This window comes from Thunnus albacares, chromosome 5 (genome assembly GCF_914725855.1).
Source record: "Thunnus albacares chromosome 5, fThuAlb1.1, whole genome shotgun sequence".
Lineage (NCBI taxonomy): Eukaryota > Metazoa > Chordata > Actinopteri > Scombriformes > Scombridae > Thunnus > Thunnus albacares.
In genome coordinates, this window is record NC_058110.1 from 17,773,984 (window position 1) to 17,797,918 (window position 23,935).

The 23,935-nt window shown below is 42.0% G+C and overlaps 1 protein-coding gene and 1 long non-coding RNA gene across 4 annotated transcripts in view; one reads left to right on the forward strand and one right to left on the reverse strand.

The window, feature by feature from the left end:
- Positions 1-931: 931 nt before the first annotated feature.
- arhgef25a (Rho guanine nucleotide exchange factor (GEF) 25a) overlaps positions 932-23,935 on the reverse strand; it is a 43,411-nt gene continuing 20,407 nt past the window's right edge. For 2 of the 3 annotated variants that reach the window (XM_044352600.1, XM_044352602.1), the window contains 15 exons: positions 16,450-16,757; positions 15,797-15,907; positions 11,948-12,069; positions 10,223-10,289; positions 9,715-9,818; positions 9,409-9,478; positions 7,717-7,806; positions 7,101-7,193; positions 6,603-6,653; positions 6,433-6,510; positions 6,112-6,303; positions 5,652-5,832; positions 4,422-4,651; positions 4,139-4,273; positions 932-2,964 (listed from right to left, as the gene is read on the reverse strand). In XM_044352600.1, the coding sequence (XP_044208535.1) occupies positions 2,839-2,964; positions 4,139-4,273; positions 4,422-4,651; positions 5,652-5,832; positions 6,112-6,303; positions 6,433-6,510; positions 6,603-6,653; positions 7,101-7,193; positions 7,717-7,806; positions 9,409-9,478; positions 9,715-9,818; positions 10,223-10,289; positions 11,948-12,069; positions 15,797-15,907; positions 16,450-16,757 (1,958 nt within the window). In that variant the 3' untranslated portion in view covers positions 932-2,838. The remainder of the gene's footprint in view (positions 2,965-4,138; positions 4,274-4,421; positions 4,652-5,651; positions 5,833-6,111; positions 6,304-6,432; positions 6,511-6,602; positions 6,654-7,100; positions 7,194-7,716; positions 7,807-9,408; positions 9,479-9,714; positions 9,819-10,222; positions 10,290-11,947; positions 12,070-15,796; positions 15,908-16,449; positions 16,758-23,935) is intronic. The other variant, XM_044352601.1, reaches the window with a different exon arrangement.
- Positions 11,358-12,076, forward strand: LOC122982962. Its single transcript, XR_006403569.1, has 3 exons — positions 11,358-11,395; positions 11,666-11,754; positions 11,985-12,076. It is a non-coding gene; the product is annotated as an uncharacterized LOC122982962 (long non-coding RNA).

Genomic DNA, 23,935 nt, shown 5'->3' on the forward strand with positions numbered 1-23,935 from the left:
TCCCTGTTTCCTTAATGTTATTTTCTTGCATCTTTACAACTGATTGTGACGTAAATATCTCTGCCTGACAGTGAGAGTCAGGCAAGTATTTCAATGGTTTTAACCTTCTTTACCAGCTCATTCAATAAATGTGTGAATTTCTCTGAATTCCCCGGAGCTCCTAAAGATCTAACATTTGATTTAAATGTTAATTTGATTTCACTCAGAATACAAATGCTGCTCATTGTGCTCTTGGTGTGAAGGAAGAAGCTCCTAAAGAAGACCTAACATGGTGGGCTGTTCAAAGATTTTCACACCTCAAAGTAAATACTCATCCCATTGACGGGGCCGTTTGTCTCGCCTTCTGCAATCAAGTTCACAGTCATGTGGCTTTTAATGAGTGTTTTCTTTCTCTCAATGGAGAAGATTGAGTCAACAGATGCAACAGAGGGTACTGGAGAGGAATTCCCTGTGAATGGGACCCCTGTTGCTGAGACCCCCCCGGTGGTGACAGGAACTCCCTTTGATTTTGCACCCTTGTGAAAGTTAATACCCCTTTCCCCCCCTCCGTCCCCAGCCTCCATATATCACAGTCGTGTTACGATCAGCCCTGCTTTACTGCCCAGAATGGGGCTTTATTCAGGGACCAGCCAACCAGATGTCTGCTCATCCAGGGGTTTCTTCTCTTTGTCTTTAAGCCTGTTTGAACCTTCTCCAAGGGGGATGTCGAAGCAAGCAAAATGCTTTGCCTTTGTCCTTATCAGCAGTTCCCAAAGTCCACAGCAAAAATAATGCTTACAGTAAGTTGCACTATTAGTTAAATTTATAAGAAATAAGCACATTGTGAGAATGCATAAGGTTTACCGTATTGATCATATCTATCATTACAAAACATTTACAGTATTAAATTTTACAGAACAAGACATTATGTAAAGAAACACAAACACCACACTCTTTTTCAAAAAGACACTTTTTATTTGATATAATACAACAGTTTTGACTCAGTCAAACATGGCATTAACCAACCCTCACTTGGTTTTATGTCCTTTCATTTGGTTCTCTGTAGTGGTATTCTTTTGTGTTACATGCAAAACTGTCTCATCTCTAACTCCCATGAAAACACACCAGTTCACAGTAACTGCAGATTAATTTTTGTGAGATGGCTCCACTCACCTGACGCCTCACCTCTCAGTTGTGTAATTTATTGTTGTTTTTCAGACATATTGATAAACAGCTCTTGCTTCACTGTGAGCTCTGAAATATGAGGCCTATTGATCTTTGGTGCAGCTGTATGATCCAACTTAACTGGAAGTGAAAGCCTTGTGTGGACCTCTACTGGCCAAAAAGAAGAACTGACCTGATATTGACAGGATAGCCAACCTCATCTCCTCCGCTCTCCTCTATTTGTCACTTTAGGCGTTACAATCCAGATAGTAACACAAATATCTTTGATTGTTTTGTAAGACTAGTGGCAAACTGAAATACGGAGTAAAAGCATGAAACGTCTGAGTGGTGAGCTGCTGTTTTTTGGCACTGTTGTCTGAGGAAGAAGGGGCATGCAGATTCACCATCCTTACTCTGTTTAACCAGCAAAATATTATCTTTCATTTAATCAACTGGAACAGTAACATGTCTTGGCATGCCTGGGTCATTCTTTATCTTACAAGAGGAAATGCATGATTGCCGTTATCGTATGCACTGTACAGTATTAAATCCATGAGGGCAAAAGCTAACAGAGATTATAGTGGTGCACAGCCTTGACATGACAACAGTGGACTAACAAAACAATTCATATTAGTTTAAACCAATGCATTTTTAAGGACCTGAGCCCCCAAAACCACAAGCAACCCACTTCGGCTGGGAAAGAGATATCTGTGTAAAGTAGCAGTGCACCTGTCAATCACCAAGGAGATGTTGCATGCAACACTTTGGGTCAGCACAGCAGTCCCTTTGAATGCACCTATCTAGCAACTCCTCTGGAGTTGCCCAAAAGAGCAAAAAGTATTCTGAAGTGACGTCATACCCAGAGAGAACCTCCAGGGGGCTCCCTCACACCTTTTTTGTCCAGATCAAACAAGGGCCGGTCAAACAGAATAAGAGAGCATACAGGGGCTCTCAAGACTATGGTAAGAAAGAAAGTTCTTCACTTTCAGTTGAAATTCGTGTGGGTAAAGTCCTCGTAGCATGTTCACATCAAGTGTTTCCTTTCCCGTTCTTGTCGACATAAACAGCTAACTCAGTCGTCAGCAGGGGAATGACAAAACATATTAATGTAGCTATATTTGTCTTCACAATGGGGCATCAGAAGAAAAAAAAACTTAAGGAAATTTACCAGAGTGCAAGAAGAAGAGCCGATACCACTCCTTGCACACTCTCATGCACTCAAACACATTCACACTTTGTTGCATAAACATACACACACACACATAACTCCAGTGACCGCCCCAATTAGGAATGGATATTTCTTTTTCAAATAAAGTCCCCTTGCCCTTTGAAAGAGAGAAGAGTATGGTATACAAACTCTCAAAAAGGTAAAAAGCAGAAATTGTCATAACACTGAGTGTCCAATGAGTGCTTCACTCTGAGCCCAGTAACATCCCACTGGGTGCTGTTCATATACACTGAAGGCGGCCAAGACAAGCCACCTCCGGTTGAATGGCTCTCTAAAAACAGGAGCGAAGTCATTTTATAATCCTTCATATGTTCCTTCATATGTTCCTTCATTGTCCTCCAGAAATAATCACTGAACCAGGTAAGGGTTCAGCCTGGCATAAACAGACAGTAGACAAGTCTTCTTGCCTCCATAGCTGTGGTGTTAGCTGTTGTCCTCCTGACCCAGGAGACATAAAGTATCAGAGTTCATAGGTCGTCCTCATTTAGCTGAGCCAGGTTGCTGGGGCGTCGTCCAGCTGAGGGACCCAACACTGGAGCCTGGCTCCCAGAATCAGCAGCCTGACCCCTGCGGCAGCCCTCTCCTGCTCTCTGCTGGGGAGAGAGGGAACATTCGTCACACAGATATAAAGTATTTCCATGTAAAGTACTCACATTACTCCTAAAAAAGCATCATTTTCACTTTTATACTCAGCAAGAACAGTATAAATAAAACCCTTACTGCTCTTGACCTGCCAAATATTAAATGAGTATATCTGCAATTCAACGTTTACAGCCTCAGTCTAAAAAAAATGCATTGGCCAAGTTCCTCCAATTCACCCCAGCACAAGTATGGGAAGCAATTATCTGCTTTTGATAGGCATCTCTCTGACTTCCTCGTCTGGCTCAGCCTGCTTCCTGTTTGTTGTGCACCAAGCCTATCCAGCTTGAGTAAACAGAGAAAGAGGTGGAGAACAACAACTGCTGCCCTGCCAACACAGCACCGCTGAGGACAAGAGCCCAGTGATGACAGAGGGAGACATAGCTAATGGTAATGCAAAGCCTAACAACAGGATGCTCTCATAGCTGACTGGCCAGATGGTTGAAACTTCAAAGAACAGACAGGCTTGATTTCTTGGAAAATGTTAAAATTTGTGCAAAACATTTAGATGATGGAATTTCCCTTCTTTTTATTTAACAGTGAGCAGCAGCTGTGATCCATTTCCTTCAAAAATATCCTGATTTTTGTTTATAATAATAATAATAATGACATTGCAATTTGCACAGCACTTTTCATTCGCAGTGAATCTGAAAGTGCTACAACGTTTAAAAAAAACAAAAACATATAACATAAAGAAAATAAGCGAAGATAAAAAAGCCTGAATAAAGTTTGTTCCTTCTTCATCCAGTAGGGGGAGAAATAACTCTTCTTATGGCTCAACAAATCCCTTCACTGTGTGTGTGTGTGTGTCTAAATAAATGGTTACCATTTTAAATTCTTTCATCTTTTAATTAACATCAAGAGCACATTGGAATTATTGCTATACTTTGTACAATGGCCCATTATTTCCCTGGTGGTTAGATTCCTGTGGCTTGTTTTATAATTAATTTTTTCAACGCTGGTGTTGAATTATGACTGCTAGACACCCCAGGAGAATAACGTTCAGCTATGTGCAAAATAATTACATTTTAACTGCAACATCAATGTCCCCATTTAGACAGCTTAGCATCAGCATGTGTGTGTGTGTGTGTGTGTGTGTGTGTGTCTGCATGCATGCATACACACTACCTGTGTACTTTGTGTGGTGGGTGTGTACAGCCCGTTTGACACAGCTTGACAGTTTGACTGATCAGTGAAGGCCAGTTGGACATGTGACGGCGAAACAGTGTGGGAGTCAGCAGGGCACGGCTGGACCACAGTGGGCTGCAAATGCAAACAATTGGTAGGTCAGTCATCACTATAGTGCATGCACACAATAATATTTGCTGTTTTTATTATTCCCTTTAGTCTTAGGTGTGTGGTGAACAGAAAGGACAGTGTCACTGTATGTAGGACAGAAAAAGAAACCTACATCCCGCAGTGAGTATGTCTCGCTGGGTCCGTGGCCCTGGCCTTGGCTGGGCAGGTAGAGCGTGGGCAGGGAGGTGTTGTGAGAGTGAAGGGAGGGCAGCTTATGACGGTCAATAGAGGCGGAGGAGTGGGGCCGGAGGGCACTGGCAGCAGACAGAGGGGGCCTCATGCAGCGACCCAGACTATTGGACTTGCTCTCTCGCCGCTGGTACTCAATAGGTGACTGTAAGGCTGAAAGACACAGAACAGAGACTGTTCATATGAAGCTCTAATACGGCTTCCTTTACAAAGCAATTGATCACGTGGATTCAGCATTCATTTTGTCTATGTTATCTTTAAAGGATAAATGGGTAACACTTTATTTTAACCTCCCTTATTTAGCATTTATGAAAATCTTTGTTTACAACTATAATATCTCCTATGAAGCATTCATAACCGGCGTATAAACAGTTGATTAATGCTTGATAACATATAATATATTTGTAATCACATACAATAATATGTCTTAAATAGTTTTAAACACATCTATAAACTCTTTTAAACCAGTTGTACATGTGTAGTAATTGTAACAATTCAGTATATAAATATCATAAATTTTATTCATTATAAACTATTTATAAAAAATGTCCTTAAATCTTTTTCCAACTACAATATAGTGTGTTATGCTTGTGTATGTATATACTGGGGGAGGTTGGGGAATACCATGACAAAAGTTTTGATTTTCTAAGTCAAAATGGTGAGATAGACGAAATGAGATAGTGAGCCAGAATTTAATTTTTTTTAAATGAAATAATAAGTAAGAAAAGTCACTAACTAAATTATATTATCATTATTATATTATATTAATTAATTATATTATTATTATACTGATTATATTATTATATAAAGTTATTATATAATACAAACTTATGATAGCACTTCAAAATTAGATTTAATAGTCAAACAGTTTGAATTATTTATTTTAGTATCTTATAATTGCAATATTTTACTTACTATCTCATAATGTTAACTTAATATAACTATTGTTACATCCAGGATTCCTGACATTTTTGGGAATGGGCTACAAGAGACTACAAGGCCTAACAAAAAAACTCATCTTGACACTGATTCAACTGCTTACAGTGCATGTGAACTGACAAAAAAGTCAATAAATGGAAATATGCCAAGCTGAAACATGATTTACGGATCAGTGGTGACGTGGCGTAGCCTTCAAAGCCCAGCTGGGAATTACCATTGAGGAAGTTGCGCTGGCTTTCCAAGATCTGAACCACATCGTTGACCCAGGCCCTGCAGATCTCAGGGGAGGAGGCCAGCAACTGGAAGCGCACCACACTCCCGTCTGGGTTGCGTGATGTCAGCACAAAGCGCGCGTCATCGCCTTCCACAGTGGGCTCCACCCCCAGGCAGCTCACCTGGAACATAACACATCTGACTAGCATCTGCGAGGAGTCCATCCTGCCAAGTTGCATGTTAAATACTTCACTAACACATGCAAGCCTCTAAAAGGTCCCTGCCGTGGGATTATGTAACATGTGCTGATTAAGGAAATAATTAGTGTGGTGTGAATCTGTTGTGTAACCCACGACCTGGGAGTAAGTGTCTTTCTTTCTTTTTTTTTCATTTTTTGTTATTTCATTTTACTAAAACATCCCATGCTGATCTGAGTTTGCTGAAGCGCAGCAGGCGCCCACCTTGATGCTGTTCTTAAAGATGTATCCAGGGAGCGAGAAGCCTTTTTTCCTGTCGATTGGCTCGCTGAAGATGACCAGCTGCTCAAACAGGAAGACCCTTCTTTCCTTAGCTCGGGACAAGAAGCTACTGTCCTGCTCAGTAACGGTGAAGGTGTCTTGCTGGAGAAGTTTGCCCTGGGCTGTGATCTTCCCCTGGTACCACAGCAAAGATAAACACAACAAACAAAGGAAGTGGTTACGGTGCGGTTTTTGCGGGCTGAATAGTTGGCATGAGAAATGTTTTGAAGACTTTGAAGGATGGTCAGAATTCCTGAGAAGTACCTCGAAGCCTTGTAGTCGGCCCACATTCATCATGTCATTGCAACGTTTTGGCACAAAGCACATCACTTCTACTGCTTTCTGTTTAAAAAACAAAAAAAAGAGTTTGTTATCGAGAATACTAACAAAAACCATACAAAACACCACCATAAAGCTTATATTTATGCACCCACCTCCAACTCCTCGGTGTCCATCCCAGCTTTGGTGTAATACTTCAGGAAGTCCTGTTCAAATAAACACAGCATGGTCACCAGAGCATTCCAGGTTTACTGCTTAGAGTATGATGAGCACATCTGGAGGAGTATTTATGGGTGCCGAAACCAACTTTCATTTGCATGCCAAAGGGAAAAGTTTTATATTTAAGGCAAAGTTTTATACCAGAGATGTAATTTTATGATCTTTTGTTTGTTTGTTTCTTTGGAAACAAACAAACTGGATTTGTTTCTTCTTCTCAGACTGGAAAGTAGCCTGTGCAGACAATATGCTCAGTGTGCTGTCGGTGTTTCTGCTCAGAGGGGTGTATGTGTGTGTTTATGTGTGTTCTTGTATGTTTACAACCCTGTGACTGACCCTGCTGTGGCAGACAGCTGCTCAGTGAACACCAGTGAATGTTTGTGTGTGCATTGCTGTTGGTGTGTGATCAACAGCACAGCAAGTGGCCTGCTTTTCACCTTGAGTAGCAGCTGGTACTTCATGATCCTCTGGACAGGTTTGATGAGCAGGTCGTTGAGCTGCAGCCTGTGGCCCAGCTGCTGCCGCAACTCCTGACAGCGAAAGGTGGACACAACAACACCACAGTCAACATGACAGCCACGACAGGAAACAGTGCAGCTAATGGCCAACATGACAATATCTCACAGGGATCATAGTGTGATCATAGCCCATTTGTCTTGTGTCTACTGTCAATGAAAAGTAACTGATTAAAATCTGAATAATAAATGGCAGCTCAAAAGACACCCATAGTATTTTATATAAAGACATAATGAGACATTATTGTATATTAAACGGCTTACTAACTACTGGCCTGAGTGTCAGATGACCAGTGTATCATGGGTATGTGTGTTTGTCCTGAATCAATAAGTCAATTTATAGAATATTCTTTTTTTTTTTTTTTAATTACGATTGATTAATCATATTTAAGATTTGCTGGATCCAACTTCTCATATGTGAGAATTTTCTTATTTGGATAGACTAGATTTCTAAACATAGACTAAATATTGATTGACTTATCAAAACTTTATAGGCTTTAAAAAAGTTATAGCCTTGTTTCTGCAAAGAGATACTCACCTCAAAGTAAGTTTCGATGTACTCGGAGACAATGTGTTCCGACTTGGGCTTGTTCTGACAGTATACAACATACATATGCAGACGCCTCTCCTGCATAACAAGCCAAACAAAAAAACAAAATTAATTACAAAATCACTCAGTCAAACCTTTGATATAGATTAGCCACATTTGAAAAAGAGAATGAGACTTTTACCCAAGCCTGGCTAAAGAGAGAAATTCCTCTTTAATTACATTACAAATAACAAAAAATACAATTGAAAGTGAGCAAAAACAACAAAAAATCCACATGCGGTGTCTGGTAGCTGTTTGGGATGAAAGGAAGCAGAGCAATAATGATTTGTCTCAGAGAGCGCTTGGCCTTTGAAGCTGACTCTGTCTGGTTAGCGCCTACTCTTCTGTGACTAATTGGCAAGGGAGTGCAGATGTGGCAGTCCTGAGAGGCCTAATGGAGTAACGTGTAGATGAGCATCAGGTTATGTATAATTTACCCAGGTTACCCTCTGTGTAACCAGAGCCTTTTAGAGCCTGCCGATATAAGACTGCACCTAGCAACAGGCTGCATGGCTCTGTAACCTAGAGACCGCTGAGCTGCTCCACCTGAATATGGACATCATGTAACACCGCAGAGGAGGGCTGCATGTGAACTAATATGAGGGAGTATAGTGTACATAGAGTTTGTGGGTCCTGGATTCCTTAAACTAGCTTTGTTGCTGCATGTGTTTATATGTTGCATGTGTGTGAGCGAGCACACATGTTGCATATTGGTGACACAGCTCTTGTTAAAAGGAGACTGAGCTCTCTGCTTTTCATTAGTGCCATGTTCCCAATCTGCTTGCTTTCACAGTTTGACACCATGCTTAGATTTTGTTACAAGTTTCTTTATTCCCTCAAGGGCCTTTAAGTTGATTATCCAGTGGGCTGAGTCTTATTGAATTGTTTAAAGAGCTACAGAAAAAGATAGTGACTATAGAAATAAACGAGAGAGACGTCTAACTTAATCATCTTCAGACAAGAAGCAAAGCCAAGTTGGTCAAATTACCCATCATGTCTACCCGATCTGCATGTGCCACCACGTAACCAATAAACGTAAATCTAATTTTGCTCCCTGTAAAAGCCCTGTGACTGTACACCGGCCCAAGCTCTATTCTATTCTAAGAACAATATATTTAAAAGTGAATCTTTCTTGCATGCATGGCTTTGCTTCATTCCTGAGCCAAGATACGTAGGAAGAAGTAGGTCGCTGTTTTGGGTGGAAAAAAGCCTTCATATCAAAGGGTCTGAGCTGAGGGTTTGTTATTCCTCATCTTATTCATGTTGTCTTTTCTGGCTGTTTTTTCTCTGGTGTTTCCTGACCAGTCCAGCCCAGACTGGAAATAAGCCAGTGTGTTGTCCTTGTTCGTTTGTGTGTGCGTGTTTGCTGTGTGCAGTGTTGTAAAAACACAGCCCGGACTGAGACGTATCAATAACAGGGAAGTGGAAGGAGAGACGCTGGCAGTTGAGAGAGAAGGAGAGAGGCACGGTATAGGATAAACAGGAGCTCTGCATGTTTTCTTAGCTCTATTTACCCTCACTCCAAACAGCACAAGGAAGCAGACCCAGACGTGTGTGTGTGTGTGTGTGTGTGTGTGTGTGTGTGTGTGCGTGCGTGTGTGTGTGTGTGTGTGTGTGTGCCTACACAATAGTCATACTCACATGTTTAATGAAGAGCTGAGCCAGTCTCTCTGGCTCTGTCAAACACTTCTCCAGCTCTCCCAGGAAGTAGCTAGAGAGAAAATACACACACACACACACATACACACACACACACACACACACACACAAGCACAATCATCCCCAAAACGGAAGGTCAGATTTGTCTCCTGACCTATTGTTCCTTTGTCCTCCACTCAGCCACAAACACAACACTCTGCAAATCACTGTTTGTCTTTGAATGCAACTAGAGTAAACAGATACTTTCCACATGTGGAAATAAAACGTATGTAACAATTGAAGACTTACTCTTTATGCCAGTCAAATATTTGGTGAATGTTCCCAAAAACAATCTTGTCTTTTCCCTTCATGTCCTCCGGCATACCTTTAGAGCTCATTGTGGCCATGTAGCCCTGCAAGGAAATGACAAAGCTGCTGTTCACACCCACAGAAACCCACACCTGGCTCTAAATAACACCATTAAATATAGCTAGGTTGTTATAATGCACTGCAGGAATCACACAGAAACTAATATTGAGCTTTTATTAACTTTCAGATGGCAAGAATTTTCCTCTGAACCAAAATATCTCCAGCTATTTAAGGCACTGGGTGAGGGATTGCCTTGTAACATAATACTCTTCAAGCTAATAATTCACAAAATCTGCTTAAGACTGGAGACAGTGGGTTGGAGGACAGTGTAGGAATTGTGATGATAAGGATTTAGAGCTCTCTATGACAGACGAGAGTGTATGACTAAGTTCCCTCTCCTCTGTCAGTGCCGATTGTGAGTTCTGAGCTGGCAGACTGCAAGGTTTACCTCCACTATGAACCCCAGGTCTCCCACGTAGTGCTTCTCTGTCTCAATAAGCTCCTTCAGTACATACCTGTAAAGATACAAATGAGGAAAGATTAGTGTTTGACTTTTGCTACTGAGGTTTTTTTTCACACTTTTTCACACTGCAAAATCTTACAAACATTTTATTTTATGGGTCCCACTGTCTTAATGATTTTCTAGAAAGGAACTAGTATGAAACTGTAATTTTGTAAAACGTTTCTTGGAAAGCATGATGTTATTTGGAACAAATTAGAGGGAAAACGGAAAAAAACATTCACTCGGTACACTTCGAATTGGCTAAATCCAATTCACTGTGAGTGTAATCCACTGAGTCTTGTATTCAGCACACAGCAGGTCATCAAAACACGCAAACAACTTTGAGTGTGAAAGTTGTTTCTTTAATTTCTTAACTCAGGGCCCATTTACTAGTGTTTTTTTTTTTTTTACTTTTTTTGGGACTTTAAACTGCTATTCACAGAGTTTGCTCAGTTGTGATGAAGATGGCTCAGTTGTCATCCCATGACCCAAGTAAGGAACTCATGTGATTACAACTGATGATGACCATGAGATGTGGTTGAAAACTCCTGACCCTCAGTTAGGATGATTTTTTTTTCTCTGTGGTTATAAATGTTAATGGACTGCACTTATATAGTGCTTTTCTATCTTGATGGACAAAGCGCCTTACAATTTTTGCCTCTTATTCACCCATTCACACACACACACACACACACACACACACACACACACCGTTGGCAGTGGAGCTACATATAGAAGTTCCAGATTTTTTCTTAAAAACTCATACAAATGAGTATGTATTGTGTGTACAGTCTCAGAACATTGTATCTATTTTATCTATAAGTGGTACCAAATTACACACTTCTTTCTAGGAAACATCTGTTGAAATATATTTAAAATTTCAGGTACAGTAAAACAAAGCGTTACCAAAATCTCATCTGTATGTATCCTAGTGCAGCGAACTGCCTTAAAGGCCTTTTTCACAGCAGATATTTAGACTTGTCATAGCAAGAAAAGTACAGGTGTTACTAATGACATTAACGATGGCTCCGTTCTCTTTGGGTGTCGCAGTAAGTCATGACAGTGTGACAGTGAGCCGGCACACGCAATACCAGGACCCTGAAACTGAAGCAGCTAAATGTGATTCAGCCATCATTCATTTTATTGTTTGCACCTGTGCTTTGACTGTGACACATTCTCTCAAAATACGTTTTTTCTATTGGAATCATCCTCGATGCACTGTCAGTTTTTTTTTTTTAAATATGTTTTTTTAAGCCAAGCTAGCAGTGTGGCTCTAAGACTGGCAATGTCCTCAAGTTTGGTCCACACTGAAATATCTTGACCAATATTGGATGGACATTCATGGTTCCCAGATGATGTATCCTAACTTTTCTGTAACTTTTCATCTAGTGCCACCATCAGGTCAAAATATCAGCTACATGACTTTCTCATCAGACTCAGCTGTACTTTGTGTTTAGCACTAATGCTACACTAGGATGGTGAGGATGGTCAACATTACTTTTTAAACAAATTATTTGATAGGATTGAGATTCTTACAGTGAAATCTTACACACTACATATAACGTGTTTGTGCTTTAACACATTCATTTACAGAACAGCGTAGTCCTGCCATGAGGGTTATCATTGGAGATTAATTGTGTTTTTGGATCTTTGTGTTGATTAAAAACATACATGCTTTTCTCTAAGGCACTCTTCCTCTCCTCCTCAGTGTCAGCCGCAGCTGACCATTGGCTGCAGGTATCGTCCATCAAGACAGAGCCGCTGTCATCTGGCAGAACACTGGTGCTAGTGTCCTGAGGATACAGACAGACGAACAGAGAGACAGAAAAACTGTTTATCAAGGGTCCGGTGCCAGTATTGTGGCTCATGTGGGGAATAAAGTAAGCAAGGGGAGATAAAGAGCAGGAGAGAGATGATAATGATGCAAGTTGCCAAGGTGACCAGGGAGAGCAGAGAGACACGAGGACCACAGATTGAATGATAAGAAGATCGAATTCAGATTGTCACCGTTAATGATCCGTGTGGTGCGCATCAGCCACAGACAGATGGGGAGAGAGAGATTAAAAGATAGAGATGAAGAGTTAGAGGGAGCAACAGGCCCCATAGCTGTAGGAGATGACAAATAAAGCTGTGAAAGTTCTTGATTGAGTTTTGGTTTCAGAGGAAGAGAAATACGATTACTGTGCACCCGTTGGCAATGGCATTACATTTCTGATTTATGTGTGAGTTAATAAATGTTGTTTTCTTTTCTTGTTTACCATCTGAGAATTCAACCTCATATGTTAATGCATCACACTGTATCTTTTTTCTTTATTTTCTGAATCGCTATCACAGCAACATATACATCAGCACTTGCTATTGCCTTATTGGCTCCAAATAGAAATGCACGCAGGATAAACCCAAGGTTGCTCTGATCTAATTGATTGTGTTCATGTGTTACATATATGACCTCTTTTTCATGCTTTTTCCTGGAATTGATATCATTTCCTCTGGGGGGGGGTGCAAATATAGAGTCATTGTGTATGTTGCTACAAAGGCTGCGAGTAAAATCATCCTTAACTCAATGCAATGAATACATGCTTCACATCTGCACACGCCGCTCATGTTTGTGTAACCTATTTCTCACTCACAATAAGCACACTTATCCCCTTTATATGGTCATTAAATGACTCACTACCATCTCTCTGTACAATTGTATCAACTTACAAAGTTCCTCCTTTTTATTTTTAGCCATGTTCTTTTTAGCCTTTTCACTCTCCCCTGACTGTGTAAACGTATAGGAGCAGCCGTCTGTCTTCACCTAAATCCCTGTGCCCCATTGTCCTAGTCAAGCAGAACCTCCCCACCTTAAACACATACACAAACCTGCACACACACCAGAGACCTAATCCCTCAGACTCCCCTGGCAGGCAGCTGCCCGACGGAGAAATAAATAGATAGAAAGACAGACATATAAGCAAGTGGAAAGAGGGACAGGACTTTCTCCTTTTCTCCTCTGGCCCAGTTCAACTTGCTGTTCACCTGCTGACTCCCCGATAAACTTGTTGGTGTCTACAAGCGGTGAGCTTTGTGTTCTGTCACAGTGGTGTGTGTGTGTGTGCATGCATGAGAGAGAGAGATAGAGAGAGACAGATAAAGAGAAAGGGAAAGACAGAGGCTCCATAAAGACCCTCCCTCCCCCAGCTCGTCTTGCCCCGCTAGGAGTGCTCCAGCCTGGCTGACAGGTCTCCCTGGCTCCCTGATCACTTCCAGATGTGCCGTGGCAAAGCCCACAGGAAAAATTCCCCTCGTCTCCCTCTGTTGCGAGTTTTGTTTTTCTACCCAGAAGCCCACGAAAAAAAAAAAACTGACAACAGTTTGAGTAAAAGATGAGGTCAGTTTTTTTTAGTAGTAAGTCTGTCTTAACTATTCAATCAATCCAGAGCAGAGTTGTAACAAATTGTTTCTTCTCAAAATATGAAAAACTGTGTGTCAAAAAATATCATGCTTCAAGTTTCATGTTAAAACAGTCAAAAAAAGAACTGCAATTTTCTGGATATTGATTTCAAAAGATGATAGACGGTGTATTATCGCAGCTGTTAACATTGTTGTCCAAGATTAGAACGCAAGTCATACAATTAAAATGACTAACATTTTGTATGTATCTGCATCTATTTAAGTATTTCCCATATATTATTTTCTATTTATAGCTGGAACACATAAAGTGCAGCAGTATAGTGTGATATTAAAGGGATTTTTTAGCCTATATAAATAAATGCTGCCTGATGTAGCTGAATGGCAAATCAACCTATTTAGAGTTCATGAGATCTTTTAAATCAGATGTTTTTAACACCAGATGACACCAGTCATACCCAGAAATATTTGCTGGTGGCTTGAAACTGATGCCTTTAAACATTTCCAGCTGTGGCACAGCAACTTCTTAATTTATAATGGGGATGGAGACGACCACTCAAAAGAACCCACCGATTCTTAGACATTTTGTTTTGTTTTATCTGTCTGTTGAGATGACAGACTGTGTAAACTGTTCCTTGAGAAAAGCAATTTAATAAATACCGTGATCTGCAGCTCTGGTTTCCTTTTTGACACCGCAGTTTGTTTAACTGCTGACATACAATAACAAGAACTTTCCATTGACCAAGAAACAATAAACATCTAATCAAAAAGCATTCACTACTGTGGTGCTGGGATCAGATTAGACACAACAGGAAAAAAGGGGAAAAACAACAATGCATATAACACTGGATATGTGGCCAGTGAAGAAGGGGAAGAGAGACAGAAACCACAGCTCTGAGATGACTGACCGGTTGGACTGACCTACATAATTTAATCTCTCTACCTCTACCTCTACCTCTCTCTCCTTCTCTCTCTCTCTTTTCAAAGTTTGGCAGTAAAAACACCAAAGCACTGACTTCATCTCTATGATGTAATCACGTTAATGCCTTTTGATGTGCTGCTGAGACTGAAATTAGGATTTAAGTGTTCTGGTGTCAAGTCACCAACAGGAGACACTCCAAAAAAGCTTAAATTCTCGGATATCATCACTATTTTATATTGATAGAGCTCAGGCACTGCTGATTCATGCAATATTACTGCCGCTAAAGCAAATCCCAGTTTCTGCCATGTTTCCATCTCACAGCAAAAAGGGACTCTCTGAATTATGCCCGACTCGAGACGCTCCTTTGCCACAAGCAACCGACTCCAAGTGTTTGATGGAGAAATGAAAGCATATGTGCGTACATAGTGTTCTTTGTCAGTTTACAGAAGTGGAGTCATCTTTCATTACATCTGCCATTCCGTGCTATTCCCTATTTATCTCCAGGCATGTCCTTTTGTAACATGTTGAATGTGAGTCATGCATCACACAGGTCGCTGTCAGACTCTGCCCTCTGGTCCTCTGGTGCATCGATCTGCTAGGAGAAAGCCTTGCATTCATTTAGACTCCCTTCTGTGTGTGTGTGTGTGTGTGTGTGTGTGTGTGTGTGTGTGTGTGTGTGTGTGTGTGTGTGTGTGTGTGCACATGTGTAAGCTATATTTATTGGTTTATTTGTGTGCAATTGTGCATATGTTGGTATTCCTAGCCTTATGTGTGCATATGTGGTTGCAGAGAGCAGCGCTCCTTTGTGTTTGTTTTGTTTGATAGTTGAGCTCCGCCAGCAGCAGTAGAGTTAGTCATTTCCAGATCTGGCTGGAGGGCCATGGAGACAAAGAGTGCTGATGTCACCTCCCCGCCAGGCTGGGTCCTTACTGAGAATATTTCTGCTACTCGTCTCAGAGACTGTCTACAGAAAACTGCTGGCTAAAATGAATCAGTAGGGGATTTACTCCTCATCATTTGAATCTCATTACAGCCAAATATTGATGCTATACAACACTCATGTTTTCAGGCTTCCTATGAAAAATCTGTATTTAAGCTACTGATACAGGTTCTGCTTGATTTTATTTCCATGTGACAAAAATAATGTGATGACAGATACAATAGGTTAGATAGTGTTAGTTCTGCAGTATATCATGCAGACAGACCTGGGTGTCAGGCAGCGACGTGCAGCCAATCAGCGAATCGGTTATGTAGCTGGGGGACTGTAGTGTAGCCGGTGACAGGTCCTCGGGGCTTGCCAGGCCATCATTCCACTCCTGGAACACACACACACACATATTCACAGTGTCAGAATAACACTATATCAACATGAAATAAATGTCCATAGTATGCTCTGTAGTCAGGCACACAGAGATACAAAGGCAGCTGCACAACAGCAAAGGAGAGCACATGAGTCAGAGAACATTGGCGGTGTGAGTTCCTGCAGGCTGAGCCAGCAGCACTTCTGTTATATAACATTGCCACCTGCCACGATACTTAGTCCTCTGTGGATCAACACAGCATCAAACCTCTGTCTCTGCTGATATTCATGAGCTGTAGTGTAAACATTGCCATGGTCAGGATGTTGACTTTGGTTTGAAGCTATGACTGTTTACCTCAGAATCACTTCAAACAAAGGTCTTGTGATAAGGCATGGGAATCATTCCAGTTAATGAGTTTCCTTATGAGGTGGTTCATCTCAAATGTGTAAGAAGTACCTTGTACCACAAATCCGGCAAGCAAAGCCTTGTTTGATTTATTCATTTGACCGGAACAAATAATACATCCTTGTTACAACTTCAATTTTTTTACTCCTCACCAGTTCCCTGTGGGTGACGGGGAGGATGGTGAGAGGCTCATCAGGCCTTGGAGGGCTGCCCAGATCCTGGCTGTGGCTGTGGGACGGAAGAGGTGGAGGCTTTCCCTCAAGTTTGCGGACCTGACGCTCCCCTTTGGCGGTGGCTCCAGCACTGAGTTTGCGGACAGGGTTTGTGAGCCACTTCTTCAGGGTGCTCACGGAGCGTCTGGAACCGGGGGAGCTGGGGGCCGAGCTGCCTGATGCCTGCGGGGGCAGCGACGCCACAGAGTTGGAGATGCTGCCTTCGCTGCCTGCTGCCGAATATGAGTCTGTAGAGAAGAAACAGAGAAATAGAGAGCAGAATGTTATTGGTAAAACAATGAACATCTAAGAGTAAAGTAATGTGGAGGTAGACAACTGATAAATAAGGGGTTGATGGATGACAGGGCAGAGTACAACCTGACTTTTCATGTTCAGACTTCTAAAGTCAATTAATCAATTAATCTATGGACAAAAACAATGTTGCAAACTGAGCGTTTGTTTAAAGTAAATGAGGGCAGTTGTGCAGGTCACTGAGAGGTGACTGAGGGCTGGCAGAAGACATGTAAACACCAGGAGAGAAGAAGCAAAGAGAGAAATCACAACAAAGAGTGGATATATAAATAGCCTTCCTCTTCAGACCCAGCTGTGCAGCTGTGAGCCACACCATAAAAGACGTACTGTTCTGTCTGTCAAGCCAATCGTTTTTATATTTGAGCTGTGCATCCAATCGCATGACCAGCACACACTCTGATGCAAGGCAGACAGCAAGAAATCAGGATGGCCGACGTTTGATGTGTAAAATACCCCAGACCAGTAGTTACAGGTCAGCTGCTGCACAGTGATGTCAGGAGGACATGGGAAGTAAGCCGGGGGGGGTGAGCTGGGACCGGACATCCACTTTAATCCTTTGTAGAAGGGAAGATCCTTGCTTGGGACTGTTTGTTTTTTCTGTCTTGTCCCCCATTCCCATCCTGTCTCATCCACCCAACCCTTCCTCCTGCCTTCCTGAGATAGCTTTTCCTCTGTGTCTGGAGTGTTTTATCACACAGTTCAGTCATGCTTCACATCCATCTTCTTGCCCTCAACCTGACCTCTGACCCTTGATCTTCACTCTCCTGCAGATGGAGAAACACTCTCTCCTACTACAGCTCACAGTTTGCTATTGTTTGAATACAGCAGCTATTTCATACTAATTCAAAGCTGGTGGAAGAATCAAATGACTCATCTTTAGTTTCCAAGAAAATACACTCCCTGTTTCATTTCTTTTGAATTTGTGATTTGGTCATGCATTTGTTTGCAAGAAGACAACACTGACCCCATTTCAGTCTTCCTTATATGAGCCACAGAGAAAGATCTTATCACAACATTCAGCGGTAAGACCCAGACTGCAGGAGCCACACTGTGGCCCATTTTGTGAGTGTCCCAACTTCAAAGGCAAAGCCAGAATAAATTCACAATCCCCTTCAGCGACTGAGCTTCTCCACACTTTATTCATGAAATTACTTTCCCTCAGAAATACAATAGTAGCCACTGTAGCGGTCAATGAGAATGAGCTGTGTAAAAAATGTCCTCCACTCTATGCAGCACAAACCTCAGTCACAGTGTTTGAGAAATAGCTAACCTCAGAGCAAAACCATCGCTGCCTGCGCACACAAATTTAGATAAAATACAACATTTGTGGATTCTAGTTGCGGACAAAAAAGCCTTGTTTGTTTGTATATTTCCACCACAGAGACATGCATTTCCTCTGTGATCTTTGTCCAGCTTGTCTCTCCATACATTTTAAAGGCATCACGCATGTGTGTATATGTGTGTGTGTGTGATCCCAGGGTGGCCAATTTCCCCATCCTCTCCTTCGCCGCTCCCACCCCCATCCACATGAAAGACTGGAGAGTGTAAGGAGATCTGAGCCTGGCAGGATGGGGGGTTGAAGGGAGGGCAGAGACAAGCAGCAGAGAGGGGTACAATGCAAGGAGAGGGCTAAACCCTGCGGGGAAATAGACAGACCAACACTTGTCTCACAGACAGTTAGACGACGTAAAAAAAAAGAAAGTCTGAGTTCAAGCCTTTGCTCTTTGTGAAATGTCTTAGCTGTAGAAGACAATAGAATATCAAAAGCATCTGAGAGTCACTGTATTTAGGGTTGGCGGTGTAAAAAGCCAGAGGCAAAGCATACACTGTCTCTGAGGGAGAGAAGGTAGAGGATGTAAAAATGATGCTGACCACATGTGATATGTGTATCCCTCAACCCCGGCTGCCCTGACCTCTAACAAGAGCCAGGCCCAGAGGTTTGTGTTTCCCAGTGTTCCCTGCTTGGGTTCAGACAGGCCAGGGTTTAGGGGTCACAGTGCAGAGACACAGCCAGTAACACTGTTTCTAACCATCTCCAGACATCAGCTGAGATAGCTTATCAAAAAAAAAAAAGAAAGAAAGAAAAAAGGGGGGCATCGAGGGGAAGGCTGACACCCTCTCAGTGCCTGGAAGCAATTAAAAGTGAGCAGCAGTGCGGCTTCATGATTTGAAGCTCGACGTCAGAATGACACAGTGCCTCTGTCAAATGTACAAATTTACAACGTGCAAGGCGTACATAATTTACTGGCTTCATAATGAGGATCGTTATGTCTGCATCTGTCACCATGGCAACTCTGCAGTTTCCCTACTGATCATTCTGTATATAGGTCAGTTTCCCTGTTGACCTTGGAAAGCTTAATCTCAGTACTGTTATGAAACCTCAGACGAGCCATTACACGCACGTCTATAACAGCTTTTTTCTTTCTTCACAGTAACAGCGAGGAAACCGTAAGACACAAAGGGAGATGATGAGCCTCCCCTCAGAGTAGCATGCCTCCACTCTCCCCACACACTGCAACATGAGAGGAGTTGATACCATTATACACCTACAACATGAAAACTGGAGAAAAAAAAACCTTTCCACTCTCCCTCTGTCTTGCTGCATGCTGATAGTGCCCAGTGACATTCATCTCCATAATGGGGCTTCTAAGAAAAGATTACCCCGGCTGATTTTGTTAATGCAACTTGACTATTGTTTATGTGCTTGTGATAATTAACAGTTGAAGGAACAGGACAACAGGGCTGAATTAAGCCGGCCTCATCTGCGGTGATCAGTTAATGCCGGGCTTTCACCAGTCGCCCACTCACTGTCTGAAATACTGAGCGGCTCTCAGGTGGGAGGCTCGCCTAAAAAGTTGCTATATGTAACTTTAGAGCTGAGTGGGTTTCGTCTGCAAACTACTTCCAGACTGTTTCTTCATGTTGTTCACTCACGAAAACTTAACAGTGTCTAATTTAGGCAGACTATGGTTCATTTATCCATAATTTGATTAGATCCACACAAAGTGATTTATCATCTTGTTCTTTTGAAATGCAACAACTTTTTTCTTGCACTAAAACAATCTTTTGACTCTACGTCTGGTCTAATCATTAGATGTTCATCTCATTTTCATGAACCCTGTGTGCTCACCGAAGTTTTAAACTTAATTGAAGATGAATTGAATTATCCAGTGACTATCTGTGACCCAGCTTCCCCAGTCATGTGGAAAGGGAAAACATCCGCTGAGATATTCTCGTGAAAGTCACAAAGGTTTGATTTAGGTATGATTGAATCAAAGGTAAATTTCCTGGGAATTTATGTAACAGAAAACTGGAGAGAAAATAAGGGCAAAGCAGCTTCGAGTTAGTGGGTGGATGATGTGGATGGATGTGCTGTAAATGTTTCCCCCTGAAGAAGTTTGGTCCAACTTCCCTTTATTGATCAGATGATAAGTGAGTGCTGCTGAGCCGACGAATCAGGCTAAAAGCGTTGGCTGTAATGGAGCAAACTTCACAGCTGTTCCACTCCGGAGCTCTCTGTCAATCCTTCAGCCTCTGGGGACCACATAGGCAATTTAGGTATGACTGGACTCATACACACACACACACACACACACACACACACACACACACACACACACACAGACATGCAGGTGCCCACACATTTGCACATACACACACATGGCCCATTTTTTCTAGGGTAGCTGTCCACATGGGTGGTTGCCACTGTCATCTAACTGTCAAAGCGAACAACACACAGCACATCAGAGACAGGCGACCTGCTGGTCACCACAGTGCCAAACGTGTCAAACATCCAGCTGAGTCTGAGAGACTCTTAGAGCTGCCAGTCAATGCCAGCACCTCAGAGATCACAACCCTAGGGGTCTGAGTAGCGGTCAACACACAGGCACCGGACACCTGCCTGCATCATCACATCATCACAACAACTCTCAACACAATACCATGCTTATCCTCGCCGTTCTCTCTCTCTTTTTCATCGCCCTCTCCGCCTTATGTTCTTCAGCCCGGGCTATACCTGTATATTACATTTCACCCACTCAGAGGAAATGGACACTCTTCCCATCAACTAGCAGGATCTGGGCTGCACTCAGGCACTCAGATGCACAGACTGAAAGACCAGGGAGACAACGAGGCACTTAGTACCTGAACCATATGACCGGAAATCCTCTAACTGTCCTCTAATGAACTTTTATAGGAACATATTGCAAGGATTTTTACCACTGTATACTTGTCAACTGTGATCCTCATTGAAAAGACCATTTTTGGACCTTTTCAAACTCATTTCATCCTGTTGGCCCCAGGCTGAGTTATGTGTATTTTATTTGTGTGGCTTCTGATTAATAAATACTGGCACTTGGCTGTTCTCTCTCCTTTTTCTTGTACTCCCTCTTTCATTCCTCTTCGTCTTCCTCTACTAAAGCGTCCCTCCCTCTTTTAACTTTCTTGCTTCCCTCTTTTGCACTTTAACCCTCTCTTCCCTTCTGCGGCTCTCTGCACTGCAGTGCTTTTTTAGACTTTGGCTGTGTTCTGCCCTGGGATCACAACACACAGCTCCCTCCTTTGATGCAATGCCCTGTTCTGCCCCAAAGCTGCTGAGACCAGCATAAGCTAGACATGCAAAACCAACTGACAGAGAAGACAGTGGCATAGGAGGAAAGGAAAAAGTACTTTCTCTTCTCCTCTCTTGTGGTGATTTCAAGAGATTAGTTTAATAGTATGACTTAAGCAACTGTCTCCCCACAACCAAAGAAATCTTCTGAATAGATCAAGCTGACACGTCCTTCACAGTAGTGAATATGAATGTGTATTTTAATGAAAAGTGGAAAGAGGTAGAGGCTAAGAGATGGGATGATAGGAGAGCAGGGATTATTCATGATTTAGGTAAGCAGCAAATGAAGGTTAAGCAGGAGAAAGGCAGACAAATGCCAGCCAGATTGAAGCTAAAATCTTGAGAGTAGAGGAAGAGACGGTGAAAAGAAGAAAAAGAGGGTGATTAGAGAACAAGCTGCCTTTCAGATTTACTTAAGTGCATATGAGCATGAAGTGTGCTAATTCTAAATTGTATGCATAGAAATATGAACATGTATGCAACAGTGCAGCTGTTGTCGTCCTTGTGTATATGTGAGTGTGTTTGCGTGCAATAACTTCTGGAGCGACACATTGTACTCAGACAGACAAGTGAACAGAGATTTCCTGTCCTCCTACTGACCTAGTTTATGCAGACACACACATGCACACATGGCCATGATTCCAGGAGCGCAAAAGGAAATACATGGTAGACAGTAGTCAAGTGACACACAAACAAGCCATCAGGGTCAGGCTCCCACCATCGGCACTCACAGCCAGACTCTGTGGCATATTTTTCATCAGCATAAAGCATCAAAGCAATGTCAGTCATAGACAAAAGGGTCTGAATAGATGACGCTGGCATTAATCCTTCTGACTATGGACCAATGTGGAAAAGTGATTCAGACACTTCTCCTGATGAGGGCTTATGAAATGGCCCTGAGTGATGGATAGATAAACTACCAGTAGTGGCATTGACTGTTAAAATCAGGTCAACACAACTATAGAGATGCATTTCAAGCGGCGAAGGTTGTACATTTATATCACAGTTGCTCAACCAAGGTTTCAATCATTCCGCCAGCGCCTACTTTACATCTGAATTGGATCATACTTTGTCAAAAAAAAAAGGATGCATCAGCATGATCGGGCAGTGGCGATCCCACCACAGACATTTTTTTTTTCTTCAGCTGCTGCTGCAGGCTTCTGGCAGTGTGAGACTGGAACCATGTTTGTGGTTTGTAGGCCTGAAAACTCCAGACATTCCTCTTGAACCATTTCAGAGAGAGACTAGCCAAGTTCCTGGCCATACTGAGATATTAACGAAACAGAAGAATACGGAGAAGGAAAGTTTCATTTTCACTAATCACAATTCACTTATTTCTTTAATCCCCCCACAGGCATACATAACATGTGCCAGTCTCCTATAAGTGTGTGTGAATGATGTCTACCTGCTGTGCTGGCGTCACCAATCGTTACCTCAATTTTTCCCTATGTTGTGCTCGAGGTACATATTATTGATCGCTATTGAGCGGTGTCAGGCACAAAATCAAAAACCTTGGCGGCACAGCAGTAAGTGAGCGTTGTCTCAAACGATTTAGAATCACATCAACGCAAACACTGAATGGCTTCTGAAAATTGGGTTGAATTTTATATTTCTTCTCTTAAAGATCTTTTTATTTGACTGTACTGAACAATGTTTCCATAATCAGAACAGAGTTTTGATGATCAGGAGAAGTCATTAAAAGGTCAGCATGATTTCGGCTATGTTGTACTGCCAAAGTATACAGTGATGAGAAAATCACATACAGGTGTTCATTCTTTTGTAACTCCTACAGTTTTTTTCTTTCAGGAGCAACAAAATGAGCAAAGACCTGGTGTTTTTTGACTTGCAGCCTGGCAAACAATATTAACATTACTCATTGAGATCTGACAGGCACATGGATAAATTTGCTCAGACACACATCATGTCATGTAGGCTGTTCAACTTGACTGATTTATCCCCAGCGTTAGTTTTACATGGGGCTACAAATTCTCGCAAAGCTGTCCACAGTTCAGTGAATGAACTGCTATGATTTTGGTCAGCCTTATGGTAGTTCTTTGATTGTCCAATATCATTTTGGGATCCTAACAAAGATATAAAATGTAACCCAGTAATGTGTTGTGCTTTTTTCACCTCCCTCTTAAGAACTTTGCAGTTGATGTTGATGCAGTTGCAATATACCAGGCAGTGCTGCAGCCTTTGAGGATATACTCTGACTCTACAGTGCATCTGTAAAAGTTGCAGCATATCCTAGGCTGTGTCTGAAATCACTGCCTTAGTGCACTATATTTACCCTCTGCAATTTCATTTCAGTGTCCGAATTCTGAGTGCATATATTTGTCAACTATTTTGTGCCCTCAAAAATTCCACAATGGGACAATAAGAGTAGAGTCCATTTCATGCACACTACTTTCTGCTAGCAATCTCATTGTCCCACATTTTAAAAATACAGCTGTCAGTGAGGACAAAATAATGATTATTAGTAAGTGTCAGAAATCAAAATTTACG